The 20,112-nt window shown below is 43.5% G+C and overlaps 1 protein-coding gene across 1 annotated transcript in view; it reads right to left on the bottom strand.

Annotated features, from left to right (window-relative positions):
- Window positions 1-6,707, bottom strand: part of HAUS6 (HAUS augmin like complex subunit 6) — a 69,343-nt gene extending 62,636 nt beyond the window's left edge. The window contains exons 1-8 of the mRNA XM_056848073.1: window positions 6,583-6,707; window positions 6,146-6,241; window positions 3,517-3,595; window positions 2,600-2,732; window positions 2,122-2,269; window positions 1,501-1,566; window positions 1,181-1,235; window positions 871-1,044 (exon numbers count right to left, since the gene is read on the bottom strand). Coding sequence (XP_056704051.1) covers window positions 871-1,044; window positions 1,181-1,235; window positions 1,501-1,566; window positions 2,122-2,269; window positions 2,600-2,732; window positions 3,517-3,595; window positions 6,146-6,241; window positions 6,583-6,707 — 876 coding nt within the window. The remainder of the gene's footprint in view (window positions 1-870; window positions 1,045-1,180; window positions 1,236-1,500; window positions 1,567-2,121; window positions 2,270-2,599; window positions 2,733-3,516; window positions 3,596-6,145; window positions 6,242-6,582) is intronic.
- Window positions 6,708-20,112: the final 13,405 nt, after the last annotated feature.

Raw genomic sequence — 20,112 nt, 5'->3', positions numbered from 1 at the left:
GGTCCCAGGTTCAATTCAATCCAATACCCTGGATTATCAGATGACGTGAAAGCCAACTGGTGGAAGGCTTATGGTGGAATGAAGTTTATTAGTCTTTAAGGGGGTTTATTCAGTCAGGGGATCAATGAACTGCCCATGGCCTAACCCTGCCTGTAGGTTTTAATTGCATTTTCCCTCAGCCAGTAATTATTCATGTATCAGTTCTCCTGTACATATAGTTACCTGCACCTGCAGTGGCTTCCTTTTTCCAGCCCACAGAGGAAAACACAGACATTCATTCTGTTACACGTGAGCAATCTGCTCTGTCTACTGGAATGAACAGAATTCCCTTGAATGTAGAAGATGCATATTATACTATGAGCACACGCTGGCTTGCATCTAGAGAATTTCCATGGAGGTGAGAGAGTCCACCAATTCACCTGACACGGCAGCAGACCTCCAACTCCCCTTAGGCTGCTCCTGGAGCCCCCCCCCCTAGAAGCAGCATTTTGTGGGCCATTTTAGAGTAGACTATAGGAGAGAAATCCTTTTCATCTGCAGAACCTTTCCTATGAATCCAAGCTATATACTGATTTCTGAGCTGGAGAAAATTAGTTTGGTTGTCTAAATCCAAAAATTCAAAAAAACAAAACAAAACAGGCTTTTACTGTAATTTAAAAGATAAATTTCTGTTAAAATGGAGTATATATGGACTTAAACCAGGATTCCTCAATTCAAGGTTGCTTTATGATGTAGAAAGATCTTCCCCTAGGCTTTGACTGAAGAGCTGCTGTTCACAACAGGCATTACAAGCCTGTTTAGACAACAAAGTCAAACAAGTCAGAAAGCAGTGAGGTATTTGAAGAGAGATAAAGATGCAAGGACACTTACTCTGTGCATTTCTTTTTCAACTTTTTCAAGAAGTAGTCTTGGAACACTGACAGTAGTGCTGGTGCCATCTAATATATACTCGCCTACATGACCGTTGACAACTGAATCTACAACTTGTCTTTCTTTCTGAAGAAGTTTAAGTGTTTCTATTATCAACACCCACATAGAGCGAACCTTTGAAAAAGTGCATGGAAAGCAGCAGAGGGGAGGGGAAAGAAAAAAGACACCTTTAGAATACAAAATTATTTGTGCTGAAAGAAGTTTGGTATTAGATGGTGACAACTGAAAGTACATGAGCAAAGCATCTCACCTTTTTAACTTTCTCTGCTATGTTGCTCTGGCTGTGATCAGAATTTTTTTCTGCTCTATCCGAAAGTCAGAAAGAAAAGGTAAAAGTAAACTTTATTGTCAGAGGTATGATGTGTGCCATACAATTTGTAATTAAAATTTGCTTTCATGTACATTTCAGGTTTCTTTCAAACGCAAGTGAGAACATAAGATTCCCTAAACTTGCCACTCCCTGTTCTGGTCATACCCCTAACAGTTATTGAACTGTGAATGTGGAAAGAAACAGGGGAAGATACCCTAAACAGAAAACTGTCATGTAGGAAACCAACAAGATATACTTACTTTTGGAGCTGTTTGTCCTGTTCGGCACTTTCATATCTTAAACCTCTTATTTGCTTACTGAAAACCCTGCATACATAGAAATGCAAAGTCACAAGCCACACTTTTAACACACAATAAGTTCTTCAAATGTGCAACTAATTTCTGATGGCTATCGTAAGAAAAAAGTGAATTCAATTGCTTTGTCATTGTGAAATATTTTCATTTAATTCATTTGAATCCTACCTTTCTCCCCAATGGGGACCCAAAGCAGCTTACATCGTTCTCCTCTCCTCCATTTTATCCTCACAACAACCCTGTGAGGTAGATTAGGCTGAGAGGGTATGACTGGCCCAAGGTCAATCAGCAAGCTTCCATGGCATGAGCAGGGATTTGAACTTGGATATTCCAGATTCTAGTCTGACACACTTAACCACTACAACACACTAGCTCTCAAATACTCTTCGTGACAATACAGAAAAGCTGTGAAGTTATCCTCAGAAACTGATGGTTTAGTTTTCCAAAGGCTACCGATTTCTGTGATATAATTACTAATTTCTATAGAGTAACGAACATACAAATATCCAACAACAGTAAGAGCCCTGATAACCACACATTACACTAATTGTTAGAAACTCTACGCACAGTGCTTTTTTCTGAAGTTCTTGAATTATTACATCTTCTTTTTGTAGATTCCACAGAAATCTGTGATATGCCACACAGTATTTTGCAACTCCCATATTGAAGTCTGGAGGTCTCAAGTTCAGCAGCTCAGGAAAGTATGTGCCAGCACCTATAGAAAAGTGGTAGGTTGTTTTCCAGAGTGAACTTTGAATGCAGACTTAGCTTTAAAAATAGTTTACAGATAAGTAAGGATCTCTGCATGCACAGCCACATGCAACAGCAGCCCATTTTTGTGTAAACATTGGTTAGTTACAGTGGTAACACAATATAATACAATAGAAGGAGGACAGAAAAAGGAAATTTGTTGAAGAAACACTAGCAGCACAGTTTAATTTACCTTCCAGTAAAAGGGAGTTCAGGATGGTGAGCATTCCATGAACTATTTGTTGGACCTACTGCTCTACTGTTAAAGTTTAGAAACTCTGAAATAATCACTTACCTGCAGAATCTGTTTTGATGTGATGTAACAGGACACATCTGGCAAAGTGGAACATTAGGTGAATGAACTTAGAACCACCAGGGGAAAGGAATACTGATGCATGTACTGAAGGAAAGTTGTTCCCGTATTCATCCTAGAGAATTAAACGGATTAAGAATACATTCTGACAAAATGAAACCTAGTTTTTGGTTCAATCTTGACGAGTTAGATTTGACTACAGCACAGCAAATGGGCACCTGGCTTAAAAGAATCTTAGCCAAGTTGCCAAACAATCTGTCATGTGCACTAAGCAATCACCATACCTGGCTCGAGCATTACTCAAGGCTTGAACAGAGTTAATAAGCCACCTGGTAATAATAATGCTGAAAGGGAGGCAATGGGCACAGTGTTCTTTTGCTCTTCTGCCACAGAACTGCTCTTGGTTAGAATAAATCAATTTTATACCATGGCAGGGGTAAGCACTAGCCCCATAATTTCAGTGGTGCCAGAATCCACCAATTGTACCCACATGCTGGCAATGAATCCTTTAAGTACAACCTCATGTGCTCTAAGCGTTGGACTGATTGTAATAAATGTTAAGTGAATTATGTCATCAAATTGAAAAGACCTAAATGAGAATTTACATACAAAAAACCCCAAAAGGATTACAAGAGGGACCAATTTATTATCCCTGGATGGGAGCCAGCTGGGAAACATTAAAAGAAACAAATACACACACAGTGTATATGTGCCTGAGAACTCTTCACCCTTCAAAAGACAAGACATTTGAAAGCAAACTTCATACAACACCACATACAAAGTCTAAGCTTTTGCTAACATGTAGTGTCTCTAGCAGAAAAAATATCCATAAATCAACAATTACAACTAAGGGTAGACCAGGTTTTCACATACCATTTTTCATTCCAACCAATACTTACTGAAATTTTTCTTAGCCAATCACAGCATTGCTTCCTGAATTCGGAGTCTGACTTCTTGTCTGTTGGAGGAAAAGAAAATCTTTCCATTCCCAGGGAAGGGAAAGAAGTAAATTTCAGCAAATATTCAAGAAATCAGATTACAGGTTCTTGGTGAATTTCATGCACCAGCAAGTTACTGTAAATTTAATGGAATGCCAAGACAAGTAATATGCCAACACTAGATGTACAGAGAGATTGCTTCAGTCTCATTTCCAGGCTGGTTTTGATAGTACTAAAAGACTACACTAATTCTGCAAACAGAAAATGAAACTTGGACAGAAACCAAGGTGACCAGCTTGTTGCCTGAAGAAATCTGCAGTCCAATCACCAGTCAGTCTTCAAAGGCCTTTTCAAATGTTCAAATTACATAAAAATGAATTGTTACTCATTTTTTCCTGCAAGACGAAACTGCCTTCACAGATGAATTTTTTCAACTGCTGACCCTTAATGTACTACTAATAAAATACTATTCTGGACATTAGAGTGCATGCATTGTCATAAACTCCCCAGAGCCAAGTAAGTTCATATTAGGGGTGTGACTGGCTCGGCAAGGCAAACAAAACAAAAGGCTGAAGTGTGAATTGCCACCACCAATCCCTTTACTACCCAGCCAGCTAGAGACTAATGGACCAAGCCTCCAGCCCTCCCAGGTTTAAGGACAGAAATCAATCCTGTAAGATTATACATTTACAAGATGAGTTCCAAAACAAGTTACTTTGCCAAAGTACTGGATCCAGATTGAAGCCCCAAAATTCAAGAACACACCAAATATAATTAAAGTGACTTATTAAAAGAATGTGCAGGAATACAGAAGAGCAGAGAGGATAAAAATAGCAAAGCTAAATAGTTAAACTAGATACTTAGAAACAATGGTTCCCTAATTCAGAGCAAGGCTGAGTCTAAGATAGTTCCAAAACCAACAGGTGTCTAGCCACGTAGGCCCACCAGGTCAGCAGTGTCGCAAGGCTAGTTGGATTCCAAGAAAGGGCAAAACTAGAACGAAGAATCTTTCCTTTACACCTTGCAGTCTTCGCTGGCATGATTTAGGCTAGCCAATCGGATGTAGTTCCAATGATGTAACCCAACTGACCACTGATGTTACTAACCAGGTGATATAACCAATCATGTAACATTGCCAATTAGTCTCTCACATTCCACAGCAGCGATCCAATTAACAAGCTTCCACAAATCTTTGTGTTAACAAGATGAAATATGTGGGCCCACTTAGGCAGCCTTGAAAGCCTTAAGGCAGATGATATACCCAGCAACTGGGAATACCTCCCATCCTCCTTTATCTCTCCCTCTGAGCAACAGTTAGCTCGACCTTGGTTCTCAGGGAACAGAGAAACTTCCATGTTCTGTAGGCCTCAAGCCTGAACCACCGTTTCAGTTTGAACAAGAGCTTATTGAAAAGGCTCGTTACTACCTCTCTGAAGCCCTAGTATCAACAGTATAGCTTGCAAAAAAGGGACTCTTACAAGAACAGAGACTGATAAAGCATAGCAAAGCTCATTATTAGCTGATTACACTCTTTCAACAACTATATACAGACAGCAAGTTACAGATCAAGGTAAATTTTGAAGAACTCAAGTGTTTTTATTAAAAATATTTCTAAATTGCTTCTCTGTTAAACAAAGCTTAGAGGACCCATGCTGGGGCAGGAAGACAGAAATTGAAAAGCAGCTTGGTTTCAGCTCCCAGCAATTGCCTCCTTCTGCACTACAATGCACAGACATCTTGTTGGGGGAAAAACATGGTTTTCCTACAACAAGGCCCCTTGCGTATTACACATGGACTAGATATCACACAGTTCCTTTGAATTAGTAGCAACATGACAATTCCACAAACGCAACAATAGAATTTGCACATATTGAATTGGTCATCTGAATCAGACTTCAGCTGCCACAGTACCCTTTGATCTCTGGCTACTACAATCTAACACAAGACTTTCTCTGCATGCTTATTACTCTGTTGTATGGAAAACACACTATAACACATTTTAATCTTTCTATTCTTAGGAACAAACTGGTATTTTAAGATATTGGAGAGTAAATAAAAGGGAATCAATAAATGGACAGACTAAGTGTCCAAACAAATTCATTGCACAGTAAATGTGCATGAAATGTCCTAGCAGGAGCAATTTCAAATCCCTCATGAAAGCCAAGGCCTATGACAAAATGTCAGTGTTCTTTAATGACTGTGGATGTTTCTTCAATGGGGGATAGTGGTTAAAAGATGGCTCTCCAGTGGCTCTGGACAAGAACTCATCAGAGCTTAAGAAGATGTACCATGTATTGGCTAAAGCACCTTGGGATGCAGCATCTCTCTCCCTCTCTCTGGTCTCTACACAGATCTTGCATGGAGTAACAGGTCTGCTGCCATATAGGAGAGACTCTTCATCTGTACTTGTGCTTTATTAGTATATTTGAAGATAAAGAAAAAGTGCTCTCTACTGAAAAAGAAAACTCAACCTATGCTCCAACAATTCACTGCTCAAAGAAGTGCTGAGCCATGTAACAATATTCATACCACAAGAAGGCTCGGAGAAATTAAATACTGCTTCATTAAGCCAAAGACGCTTCACACTTACCTAAAGACCTCATTGCAACATGACTGATCCAGCTTTGAAAACAAGAAGAACGAAACAATGTGAAATGCATCTTTGTTTGGCTTATCAAACATATCCCTTGAACAAAAAAAGAAAAGTACAATTAATAACAAAACCCATAAACGCCACACAACATTTCTACAAAGAAAACCTAACAGCACATATCATTAGGGAGGACCCCTTTCCCTAGGTTGGGGCTCCTGGACTTTTAATCACTTAGTCACGGGCAGAAATGTGAGCAGTGACGCTTTTCTAAGAGATACACTTCAACTAAAACCTACCAGAAAGTTTCTTACAACTTCATTTTCCAGGGACACAGACCCATTCACACACACACACACACCCCAGAATCCAGTTCTGAAGACAAATGGCAAGCGGACCACCCCTTGTCTACCAAGAAGTCACCCCAGCCTACTCACGGGCCCAGGCGGAGATGAATGGACATTTTCCCAGCGGCAACGGCTCCTCCCGGATCGAACCCCAACGCCAAAAGGTAGAGCCAGAGATGCTCTTTCTCCCACGCAGGGGACGGCGGCTTGCTCATCTTCGCAACGCAAACCAGCTCTCAGAGGCCGACGCCTCAAGGGGCCTCAGTATCGCCTGACAACGATGCGAACGGGCCTGCTTGGATTATTGACGGGCGGCGACGGCGGCGCTCCTCTAGCCGACGGGCAAACTTTCCCGCCTCCAGCTCGATGCTGCTTCAGTTAACACCAACCCTCCCATCGCGCTCACCGCCATTTTGGTTAAACCGCCAAAACAGTAATCGAAGGGGGACGCGAACGTCACGATAGAGCGCGGGGCACATCGGCCAATAAGAATCTGCCCGGCATGCACTGCGCCTAAGTGCTGACAAATATGTCCCTTTCCGCAAGAAAGATCAGCGGCTACTCGCTCCAGACTAGTCAGCATTGCATTCTGGGATTTGTAGTCCGCTTGGTGGAAATTCTGTTGCTCGCCCCCTTTTTCTGCATGAAGTGCAACTATCTTTCATCGATCATACGTACTTAGGTGGAAGTGGCTTCTCTTTTATGGGGCTAGTGAATGCTGTTATGACTTCAAGGTTTACCTTGCATTGGAAAGGATAGCAATTCCCCCCTCCCAAAGCATTCAAAGCAGAATATTTTTTACCTGTGGACAATACATTTGCTTATGCCAAGTATTATCATCATCTAATACATGCCAATCATCAAAGTGGCAAACGCAGGCCACCCATGCAGAAGGGCAGGTATGTAGGGAAACATGACTGTAACGTGCCATAAACTTATGGAATATGGAAAGTCAGAAGTAAATCCCAGAGTTTTCTGGACTTTCAGATAAATGTATACAAGATGTCATGTGCAGGATTGCAGCCCAAGTGGTCTCATATATTTTGAACATTTCTTCAAATGGAGAAAAAACGTTTCTTCTTGCTATAGAGGTGAAAAGCGTCTTCAAGATATAATTCAAGATATAATTCAAGATATAAGTTGAATAACTGGAACTGCATTTCCAGAAAGGCTGAGCCAAATGTGTTTAGAAATGCCATGAACTTTAGCCAATCCTCTCAATGACCATGAGGCAACTTTTCTAATTCGTTTAATTCAGGCATGTATAACTTGATCCCTTCCGACAGGCTTAGAGTATAGGTAATTGAGTTACCTTCCTTCTTTTTGAATGAGAGAGTCTGCGTACGATCAGCTGCATGTTCAGTTTGTTGATTTTGTTTTGGTCTCAGCAGATAAGGCTGATGAAAAATACGTTGTTTGAAAGCTCACTTCCATGTTGAGGATGACATGGTCCAATAAAAGTCTTTGCTTTAGGTTTCTTATTCTATGGAACTAATGCAGCTGCCAACAAACATGCTGATATATGTGGCAGGAAAGACAATTACAACCCTGGTGAGCTTGTGAGTGGCATTTATTATAAATACTTTCCAACTGGAACAATGTAGCAAGCGATTGCACGGCATTTCATTTCTCATGCCTTTTTGTTGAACTGGTGTCTGTCATTGATAGGCATTGCCAGACACAGGAACAGTGCTTGGCACTCATCCCGATAGAAAGGTCAAGTATGTGAATCAGCCCTTATTTTGGACCCTGGGAAAGCACCAGCTGTTCGTTCCTGCCTTATTCCAAATCAAACTGTCACCCATTCAGCCGGGGAGCGGAGTGGGAGGTGGGGGGCGAGGGCTGCAGTGGTGTTCATGGACACCAGATGAAGCTCAAGTCACCTGCTCCTTGGATGAATGCTGCCTCCAGTAGTGAAGCAAGGGATGCAGCAGAACAGAACAGTGAGACTGGTGTCTGCTCCGGGTGAATGAGTTTGACCTAAAAGGGACTGCAGCCAAGCCAAAGACAAAAGAATGGGATTGTTCCTTAAGAACTGTGGATGTTTCCTTGATATTTATGTCTTTGGATATTTATATCCTGCTTTTCTCCCCAATGGGCCCCAAAGTAGCTTACAACATCATTTTGGGGGATAAGAGGATGGTTTCCCAAAGGTTCTGTTCACATAGCTGCTCCTGGTATGGTCAGGCGGTGAGGGGGAGGAGAAGGTGGTGATAAGAGGTATGAGATAGGTAATGGAGACAGTGGAGACTGCTACCCCCCCCTTTTTTTGCTTTTTGGGGTCACTGCCCTACTATGACTCATTATGCAGCCAGCTGGGGCATAACCCCATTTACACTCCTGGGTGGAAGAGTGGGATATTAGAAAGAATTACGTTTACCGTTCCAGTTCTCCAAGACATACTTTCCCACTGACCAGACACCTCAATGTCTGAACTTAATTATGGTCTCTGTTATATTGATGGTTAAGTAGTACTGGTATCTTTCCTTCTTTATTTTTATGAATATGCTTGCAGAGGTGTAAACTAATGAAAATATAACTATACCTGAAGTAATGTTCACTACTATTGGTAGGCCACATTATAGTATCAGCAGCAGCAGAATGCTTACAGTATTAAAACAAGTTTTGTAGCACCTTAAAGATGATCAGATTTATTATTCCTGTGTCTGTTTTTGCTGCAATGGACTAAGACTGCAATCCTATAATCAAACTCAGTGGCATTTACTTTACATGCTTAGGATTGCATTGTAATATGGCTAGTGATAGTTAGCTGCTGAAAGGTATAGTACAGCCCGATCTCATCAGATCTCAGAAGCTAAGCAGGGTCAGTACTTGGATGGGAGACCACCAAGGAAGACTCTGCAGAGGAAGGCAATGGCAAATCAACTCCGCTTAATCACTTGCCTTGAAAACCCCACCAGGGGTAGCTATGAGTCAGCTGCGACTTGATGGCACTTTACACACAGTTAGCTGCTACATAGTCCTATAGAGATGTTTCAAGACGGAGACTCACTCTCTGTTCCCAGTTCCCCCTCACCACCTTGTCACCACCTCCATTTCTTTGCTACAGTTTTCATACATTCAGATTGCAGCAGTTTGTTCTCTGCAACATCTATGTATGTGCAGATGTTGCTGCTGAATTTGGGAGGAGGGTTAACTGCAAAATAGGATTTTTAACAAATAGAAAGTACAGTATCTCAGCAGTCCTGACGTTCCCTCCAGATTTAGAGAGCCCTTGGTGGTAGTTGTGGTGGGCACAGTTACTAAGATTTTGCTGTCTTCACAAGGGCCAGACCTTTGTAATTAGACTGTATATTTAAACGCTAACTCCTAAGGTCATAGAAATACTACTCCATGCATAATAATAAAAAGATACTGCTAATAAGTACTCTGGTGCTTTGATCGTGTATGCCTTCAGCTTAGAAAAGTCAATCTGGCTACAGTACTGGCTTTGGGACCTATATGGCACTTGTTGCTGTGATAGATGATCTCCAACTCCATTTAGATAATAGGGTTGCCAACCTCCAGGTGGTGGCTAGAGATCTCTTGCTATTATAACTGATCTCCAGGCCACAGAGATAGTTCACCTGGAAAAGTCACAGTAATAAATGCTACTACCTCATCAACCTTTAAAAAGTCTTATATATTAGAGATTTAATTATCTTTTATTAACCCAACTTTCTGGTAGCCAGAACTTTTAAAGACTTTTACCATTATCAAGCCCTTCTTGGAAAACTGTTTTTTTAAAGGTATAACTCATCTCCTGAATTTCCCTTAGCAGTTTTCTTAGGAACTAAGGGAGCATCACTGTCTTTGCTATAGTCCCTCATTAAACTGTATCGAGTGAAGGGAAGTCCTGGAACACTCAGCAAGACTTTGCCCTGCTCTGAAGATCAAAGAAGGGACTCAGTGGTCCTGTTTTGGACCACTTTCATCTCTCCCTGTCAGATGTGACAGGACCCTGGTCGCAGTGAATCCAACAACCTGCTCCTTGGATCCATGCCCTCCTGGCTAGTAAAATCCTGCCAGGAAGTGGTAGGAGCTCCCTGAAGGAGATTATTAATCTGTCACTGTCCTAGGTCGTTGAAAGATGCTTTAGTGAGACCCTTATTAAAGAAACGGTGGAAAAAATGGCTGCTTTGGAAGATGGACTCTATGGCATTATATCCATTGAAGTCCCTCTCCTCCCCAAACCCCACCCTCCTCAGGCTCCATCCTCAAAATCTCCAGGTATTTCCCAACCTGGAGCTGGCAATCCTATTAGATAAGGGTGGTTCATCTTTGCTGATTCGATTAGATCTGTCAGCAGCCTTTGACACAGTTGACCATTTGGTCCAGGTCAACTGCCTGGCCTCCTTAGGGATACAAGATGGTTTTACGGTGGTATTCCTTGTTTTTCCAGGGACATCTACAGGGGGTTGACATTGGGAATCATAAGTCATCCAGGCATGCGCTTGTGGTGTGCTGCAGGGTCTGATCTTGGAGGGAGGGAGAGAGAGAGAGAGAGAGAGAGAGAGAGAGAGAGACGCCCTCTAGTGGCGTTCATGAGGTTTGGTGTTGGATGCCATCAGTACACAGATAACACTCTGCTCTTCCTTTTGCTTGATATGCAGCCAGAGACTGCCCTCCCGGCCTTATAGCACTGCCTGGATGCTGTGGTTGGGTAGCTGAGGGAGAGTTGATTGAAGTTAAATCCTTCTAAAACTGAAATCTTATGATTAGGGGGGACTGGGTCTTTGGGGGGCCTGCAAACTCCTGACTCTTGACTGGGTCCAACATTATCTGATGCACTCAGTGAGGAGTCTAGGAGTCTGGCTTGATGCTTCGCTATCACTGGACCAGCGGGTGCCTAGGGTGGTGAGGTCTGCATTCTTCCATCTTCGCAAAGCACATCAGCTCCCCCCCCCCAATTTGTCTCTCTCGGACATGGCCATAGTGATTCATGCTACAGTCACCTCCAACTAGACTATTACAATTCAAGCTGCCTTGACGATGATTCAGACACCGCAGGTTGTCCAGAATGTGGTCAGATGTTTGACCAGTACACCCTGGTCTATGCATATGCAACCTATCTTGAAGCAGCTGAAGCGGCTTCCAGTTGGTTTCCAGATCAAATTCAAGGTGCTCATTCTTACCTTTAAAGCCCTAAATGGACTGGCACCTTCTTATTTGAAGGACTGTCTCTCCCACTATGACCCCCCCACGTTGCCTGTGTTCAACTTGCTGGTGGTACCTGGCCCTCAATTAGCTCAGCTCCCTACCACTAGGACCAGGGCTTTCCCCATGTCCCCCCATATATGTGGAATGCCTTGTCGGAGTAGTCCTGTGGGACCTAGTTGGGTTCCACAGGGCCTGTAAAACAAACTTTTTTGACACAGTTTCACCTGATTGTGTTTATATCAGACAGTCTCTATTCAGCTCTGGTTATTTCTCCCCTCTAGTTTTCAGATTTTTTGGCTTCCAGTTCTTGATACTAATATTTTTACTGTCATTTATTTATACTGGTTTTAAATTATGTTAACTGTTATATGGTATTTAACGTGTTTAAATCATGTTATTCTATATTATTATTAGCCATTTCAAGCTGCATTTGCTATGGAAGAGATGGGATATAAATTTGAAAAATAAATAAATTAGAGTAGCATTTAAGGAACAGGGTAGACTCATCTTTTTCCACTTACAAGGAGGTTTTTATCTGTTTTCCCTTCTGCAGCCTGAAGTCCACTCTTCAAGATTCCTGTAGTTCCATATATAGACCAGACTTTTCTCATTCTGTACTAAATAGGTTTGTCCTCTTGAAGAAAAGAGAATTCTCTTGACGAAAATTCTGTGCAATGGGATAGACAGATGAGGCCGTTGCAGAGAGAATATTCAGACAAATATTTCCCATTTGTAATATTTGTTTTCCACCTTTCTCCCCAGAAAGCATGCATAGGGTTCCAGAGCAGAGCCTCCCATTGGCATCTTGCTTCAGTAGCAGTGCTGCTGTATCATATACACTTTCAGACCATGCAGCTTTAAGTTTAAGTAAAGAACTTCCTGCCATTTCAGGAATACAGCACAAATAGAAATAAAAAGGAAAAGCGAGACAACAGCAGCCTTCAGATAATGTAGTTCAAACTTTATTTCCAAGGCATTCTTAAAACTTCATTATAAACCTGTTATTGTTTTTACAATGGTGTTATCTACCTCCTGCTACAGAGAAAGTCAAATTATCTCTTTAATCCAAAATACATGGGCATAGCCTACAAGTTAGCACCATAGCATACCTTCGCATCTTCACAACAAACACAAAGCTGTCAATATTAAAGGGACACCTGAACTCCACATGCATCCCTTTTAGAGTGTGACATTCTGTCAAGTATGCCTTAGTTTCTGATGCCAACTTTAGAGCTCCCACTGAAACTTCTGGTTAGCACCACAAAGTGTAAGGACAATTTGCTGATCTATTACAGCAACTATGCAAACCCAGCTGTTACATTGCTTCAGTGGATAACTTTTTTTCTACCCTGTTGCCTGCCACTGCATTCACATTTGTTCTTTTTGACTTACTTGTTCTCCCCATCTCCAGAATTCTCACCTGCTTTTACATTATTTGATTGCATCCAACTCTGGATTCTGTCTTAGCACCTAGCTCCTGTATCTGGGCCATACCTCTTAAACCTACTTGTCAGAAGTCACAAAGTTTCCTCTACACAGAAAATTAGATGTTAATAAGAAGTTTAGACTGGCCTTTTCCCTGACATGTCATGTAGTGAATGGTTTGCATCTTGTGAGCTCCTACATGCAGTGAAATAATACTGCCCAGATACAGGATTACCACTTAAGAACAAACTTGGACATCTTAATACATCAGAAAAATCTCACAAGTGGAATCAAAAAGGAAGACACACTAGCTCTGTCAAATGTCCATGCAGGTGAGGTAGATTGCCAATACCTACTTCTCCAATATGTACAAACCATAAGAGTTAGAAGGGTCTATCTAGGATTGGGGACCCCCAAGAATCAGGGTTCCTAATCACTTGACAGAGCCTACACATGCAATTAATATGCAGACAGGTACTATAACATTGTACTGAATCCGTAGGGGGCAGTGAGCACAACCCCATTCCCCTCCCCCTCTACATGTGTCATTTGCACTTTGCTAGTGGATCCTCCACTTCACTGAACCCCACTCAAAATTTGCTTTCAAAGCCTGGCACACCAAGCCGTCATGTAGGCATACTACAATGAAAAAGAAAGACGAGGAACATAAAACTCTAGGTTGCTTTTCTTTCAGGCAAGCCAAAAGGTAGGTCTGAGTGTACAAAAATGTAGGAACTGAAGGAAGAAGCTTTTGCCAGCAAGTCTCCTTACAGAAAAGCTTTCATGTCAATTATTAAGGGAGTTCTTTTAGTTGCTACTGAGCAATCTGTGATTAAATCTTAGGCAGATGTTTAAGTTTAGTTTAATAAAGTGATCTGGCCTGTAGGACAAGATAAACCCATTACCCATGCTAAAATGTTAAGCTAAAAAAATGTCAGAATGTTGATCTAATTGAAACAAAACTGATGAAACAAATCTGTATTCCATGAGCTAATTAATTCAAATTCAAAAAGCATAAGGATTCAGTTAGCATGGCAAAAAAGTCTGAATATACACATAACAAACAACAGTTTTTGCACGTGTGTATATGCATATAGTATTTATTCAGCTCTTTGTCCTATGGTGATTGGACCATTTGCGCGTGAGTAATCATGCTGGTCTTCCTCATCCAAAGCCAAAACATCTGGAATCTCATCAGATTCTGAAGACAGGTCTGATATAGTGAAATCTGGAACCTGCAGAGGAAGAAACTCAAATAAATTTGAAGGCAAAATGTGAAACAGTTCTTAAAGCATTTGGCACCTAGGACTCAAACTGAGGACAATGGGAACTAGCATGTATGTTTATAGCACTGATTTCATTTTAATTCATCTATGCAGATACAGCATATTGCATACCACAAAACCATTTTTCCTATCATGAAAATGTCCACAAAGCATTTAAGCAACAAAAATTGCCTCAGTATTATGGGTTCATGGTAAAAAATAAAAAGTGACCCATGAATTTGTAACCCACTTCCTGTTTATCCAAGTTGTCTTATTTTAATACAGAAAGTTATAGCCCACTTAAAACTTGATGGCTGGCAGCAGACCTACGAACATCAAGACTCAGTGGTGGAGCATTTGCTTGGCATACAAAGACACCAAATTTAAAATGGTCAGGTTGTAGGTGTTCTCGAAGACCTCTTCGTGAAACCTCTTTGGAAAGCCACTGCCAATCAGAGCGGACAATATGGTCATTAACAGACCCATGGTCTAATTCAGTATGAGGCAGATTCATGAGTCTACCCCAATCATATGTAAAGGATGGGTGCACATCCTAATTTTTAGAGTGTGTAACAATACCTTGGATGTGTAGCAATACCACAACCCCCCTTGGCTTGTCTCCCTGGAGTTTCTCAAGTCAGGTACTTCTCTGTAGCCTAGTACTGTAATGATGATTGAAGTGGTAAGAGATTATAGGAAAGGGAAGCTGCAGGTATGAGGGTTGTATTACCCTCTTGTGTGCCACTTGCCTTGCTTTATACGTAAGCAGATTTAAAAGAAACAGCTCTGAAACCATCATGTTCCATTTGACCCTTAGTATATCAAAATGAAACAATTTATTCTCCCATTGCCACTCTTTAACTGCCTGCACAGGACGTAGTTAAAACCTTTTTACCCAGGGCACCAGGAAGCTAGACATTTCCATGGGTTTATTTATTTTAAAAAACACTGACATCTCAAGCCACAGCAGGAATGTATCCCTCCAAATTTACCTGCTTGGCTCTAGTTTCTCAGCTAGAGAAAAAGAACATAAAGTGGTAGAAAGCAGAAACCCAGTTCAAACAAACTGCAATAAGCGGTAATCACGACTAGGGCTGTTGGAAAAAAAATTCGGTAAAATTCGGATTTGGCAAAATTCAGCTCGTTTTTATTTGGGAAATGCTAAAGTTCGAACTCCCCCTATTCGGATTTGTGGAATTCGGCTTGAAATCCGGCGTTCCCAATTAAATTCGGCCGAATAAAACCATTTAAAGCACATTCGCGGCTTTCAGTGGCTCCGGGGGGCATTTTTGGAGGTAGAGGTCCCAGACTTTCAGGGTAGCTTGGAGGGACCCTACTTGCATGAACCCCCAAGTTTGGTGCAGATTGGGTCAGGAAGGGGTCCCCCCATCCGCCCATTGGAATGAATAGGAGCCGGCAATCCTTAATGTGCATCTAGAGAGCTGCAAATCCAAGGCAAAACCTCCCATTGTTCTCGTTGGCTATTTATGCATGGGAGGTTTTGCCTTGGATTTGCCGCTCTCTAGATGCACATTTCCCCCATCTGAATTCTCAAAACTCTGCAGGGGGGCTTATTGTTGAGATTTGGAAATTTGGATGGGGGAAATGTGCATCTAGAGAGTGGCAAATCCAAGGCAAAACCTCCCATTGTTTCTGGGGCAGCCAGAGAGACTCACCGACCCACACTGACCTCCAGGCGAAGGTGGCAACCAGTGAAAGCAGCAACAATTACACTCGCAAAGAGGAGATCAAGCCCCCCCCCAGGACAGGTCACGCCCATTTGGCTTCCCCCTCCCCAGTCCGTGGCTTCTAAGAGCAGATGTAACTATGCCGAAACTGCATCCCGCTCAGAGTGTAAGTAAACAGCGTAACTAGCATGGGTAACGTATCTTTTCATTTCAACACAGCCAAAGTGCATCTTATAAGGCTACTAGCGTAAGAGCGACCTGCGCAAATTGTGTATCTTCAGTATTGATAGATTTCATGCTGCTGGATTCAAATCTTCCACAGCAACAATCGCACTCACAAAGAGGAGATCACCCCCCCCCCAGGGCAAGTAACCCCCCCCAAATCACACTCGCAAAGAGGAGCTCAAGCCCCCCCCCAGCAGAACAGCCCCTCCCAAACAAGAAGAGGCTAATTCCAAACGAAGGAGAAGAACGGGCCAGCCAGAGAAAGACTCACTGACATGGGCGGGATGTACTAAAACGAATGACAGGCTACCCCATTGGAAACAACAGGAGCGGCTGCACAGCCCATTGGAAACAATAGGAGCCAGCCAGAAAGAGACTCACTGACCCACAGTTAACTCCAGACGAAGTTGGCAACCAGTGAAAACAGCAGAAAGCACAGTCCCACACAGAGGCAATCAAGCCCACCCCCCAGAAGAACAGGTAAACCCACCCCCCTTTGGCTTCCCCCCTCACACACACACACAGAATCTGCTCCCCCACACACACAGGAAAAAAGATATAGAGAGAGGCCCAAAATGGGTCAAACTGTGGATGTCTTCTCTTCCAGCAGGGACTGGGAGTCACTCAGGACTCAGGAGTAATCCAATACGATTCTAGCAGCAGGTCAGCTCAGCTCAGCATCTCTCATGATCCGCACAGGATCAGCACAGCAGCAACAGCAATGGAAGGAATACACACACACACACACACACACACACACACACACAGACTCTCTGGCCATTTATGCACGGGAGGTTTTCCCTTGGATTTGCCGCTCTCTAGATGCACATTTTCCCTGCCCAGATTCTCAAAACTCTGCATGGGGGCTTATTGTTGAGTTTTGAGAGTTTGGATGGGGGAAATGTGCATCTAGAGAGCGGCAAATCCAAAGCAAAACCTCCCATGCATAAAAGGCCTCTCTCTCTCCCCCCCCCCAGGCCACGCAGCAACCCGGGACCATGCACACGCACCCCCCCCCCGGCACAGGGATCTCTCTCTCACACACACAGACACACTCTCTCCCCTCCCCGGGCCACGCAGCAACCCGGGACCATGCACACGCACCCCACCCCCTGCACAGGGATCTCGCTCTCTCACACACAGACACTCTCTCTTTCTCTCCCTGGGCCGCACAGCGGGCCAGGCTCACGCACTCATCCGCGACTGATTGGCCAGAAGACGACCCAGCTTGGCCGCCTATTGGCTGCGGGAGAATGCAGATTCAGGGTCGCCAAATTTGTACGGATTTATTCGGCGTCTGCCCAAACTCGCCAAGTTCAGCTCGTCGTTTTCCCGCCTTTTTTACTTCGGTTCTATCCGAACTGGAAACCGCCGAATCGGGGCAAATTCAGCTGTTTTTCAGTTCGTATAGAACCGAATCGACAGTCCTAATCACGACACAGGTAAAAGGGAAAAACACACTAGACAATATTTGTTGGGAAAGGAACAGTGGAAGAACAAAAGATCAGCAGTCCTTCAAGGCAATGAATAGGTGGTTTCTTAGTGGTCCTGTATGCTTAAAGTGGGATGTATCACATAGGTGTCCTATTAACACAACTTTACCTTTTTACACACACTGTCAGAAGGTGTCATGTTCAGCAAGTACCACTCTATGCAGGTATGACATTTTTGGTACGTGCACAAGCTCTTCTACACCACAGGCCAAACTATGCAGCTGAGTTGTCATAACTTCAAGGAACACAAACAGAAAGATGCTTGCAGAAGTCAGCTTTCTGACTTGCAGACTACTGTACCCCACAACGGTATCCCCAGGGGCTCACTGGACCCCTGGGATCAACATGAGGGGCAAAAGTGAATCTGTAATAGAAAAAGCAACAGTAATACCTGCCCCATTTTCTCATAGAAGTGCCTTCTATCATCAGAAGGCATGGGACTCAGGCTACTGCTAATGAATAGAACTCCATGACAATGGATTGTACCCTGAACTATGAACAGAAATTTAATTGTTGAATAGTAATTCCCCTCTCCTACTATAGGACCACTCCTCCCCAACAGCAGTCCTGGGGTTCAGGAGACCTCAGAAACAGCACTAGGTACGAGGAGAGAAGGAAATTAGCAAAAAAAAAAAAAAAAACCCACAAAGAAGCAAGCATTGTCCACAACTCACAATGTTTAAATGTCAGGGGGACCAGACTATACAATATTTTAAGAATATGGCTACAATATTGATGTAATTGATGTAAGACACCCTGAGCCTGACATACAATCATTGGTTGATACACTACAAGAATGTTTCAAATGCTTCTTTAACATGTTATGCTTTATGGGGTGCTTTTGTACCAAGGAGTTGCTGGCCTTGCAGTGCTATTAACTAAAGCCTAGAGAGGGGGAAAGGTTCAATGAAAAGGTCTTTTGATTTTAAGGAGCTCTGCATGCTTTGCACCATTTTAGTAGGAAGACTGATTCCTGGTCAAGTTATCTCCTGCAACATGATCCATTTGGTCATCATCTACAAGCATTTTGTCTTTATTACCAAGAACACACATACCTCAAAACCTATACATCCATTAAGGTTTTCCATTAAGGCCCTGCCTCCAATCTTTGAGATAAGGTAACACACAGCACCTTCCCTATGGTAGTACTGAGACTCTGAAATGCCTTCCAGGGTACTGTATGTCATGCACCAATACATACATGAACCTTTATTGGCATAACCACCATATTGGCAGATGCATTTATACAGGCGCCTTAAAAGAAAAAGAAAAACGTGTTCCATCATAAAATGGCAATCTGTTAAAATCAGTATATAACTAACATTAAAAAGGATCTCCTCATATTTCAGGCTAATAAAACCCATTAATATGGACCCATTAATAACAAATACACGATTACATCTCTACGGTCATCATTCTTGTCCTAAACCATTATTCTCTCTCCTCTCTTTGCCTTTTTGACAATTGCAAGAAATTCAGCGACATGCTCGGTGACTTCTGGGGATTTCTCCATCAGTAACAGTTTGATACTCTTGTCTGTTGAAATTTTTGGAACTTGAAGGTGAGGATTAATTAATTGTAAACGCTATTGAGTGAAAAATGGACAGCGCAAGAGAATATGATGGACAGAGTCTGGTTCTTTAAGGTGACAACTACAAAACCTTTTCTCGTGTGGTACTTTCTTATATCTGCCACTAACCACAGCTGAAGGAAATATATTCAGCCTGGCCAACATTAAGGTCCTACGCTGCTGGGGGAGAACTAAATTTGTCCCGCGCCCGGGTAAGCCCCGGTCGCGGGCCTGCCCGGCGGCCTACTCACCGGGCAGGAGTCGAGGCCAGCTCGAGTCGGAGGGGTGGGGCCGGCCGTCCCGCGGCTCGCGCCTACCCCAGAGGGCTTGATGTCCGGGCCGGAGGGGTTGGGGCCAGACAGCGAGGCAACGTTGCCCGGCGCCGGCAGGGACCGCGAGGGGACGGGACCGGCTGGGCCGTGGCCCACAAAGGCCCCGGAAGAATCGCCATCCCGACTGGGAGGGCTGGGTTGCGAGGCGTCGCCGCCCGGCGGCGGCAGGGACCACGGGGCGCCGCCTCCGAGGGCCCCGTCGGAGGTCCTGGCCCTGCGGCGGTCTTCCCCGACAGAGCAGGGGCCAGGAGGGGCAGAGGCCGCAGGGTGGTCGGGTGTGAGCAGGGGGGGTGGAGCAGGTGCCGCCGATCAGCCGGGGCAGGACCGTGGTCCCCCTGAGAGGGAGGGCGGACCGACAGAGCTGGGAGGGGCTGACTGGTGGAGCCCCTGCCCATCAGGAGGAGGAGGGGAGAGGGGCGGAACACAGGGGGCCTGGCCTATATGACCAGGAGGGGGTGGAGG

The sequence above is a fragment of the Euleptes europaea genome, chromosome 4, assembly GCF_029931775.1.
Source record: "Euleptes europaea isolate rEulEur1 chromosome 4, rEulEur1.hap1, whole genome shotgun sequence".
Lineage (NCBI taxonomy): Eukaryota > Metazoa > Chordata > Lepidosauria > Squamata > Sphaerodactylidae > Euleptes > Euleptes europaea.
This window is presented reverse-complemented; position numbering and strand designations above follow the sequence as displayed.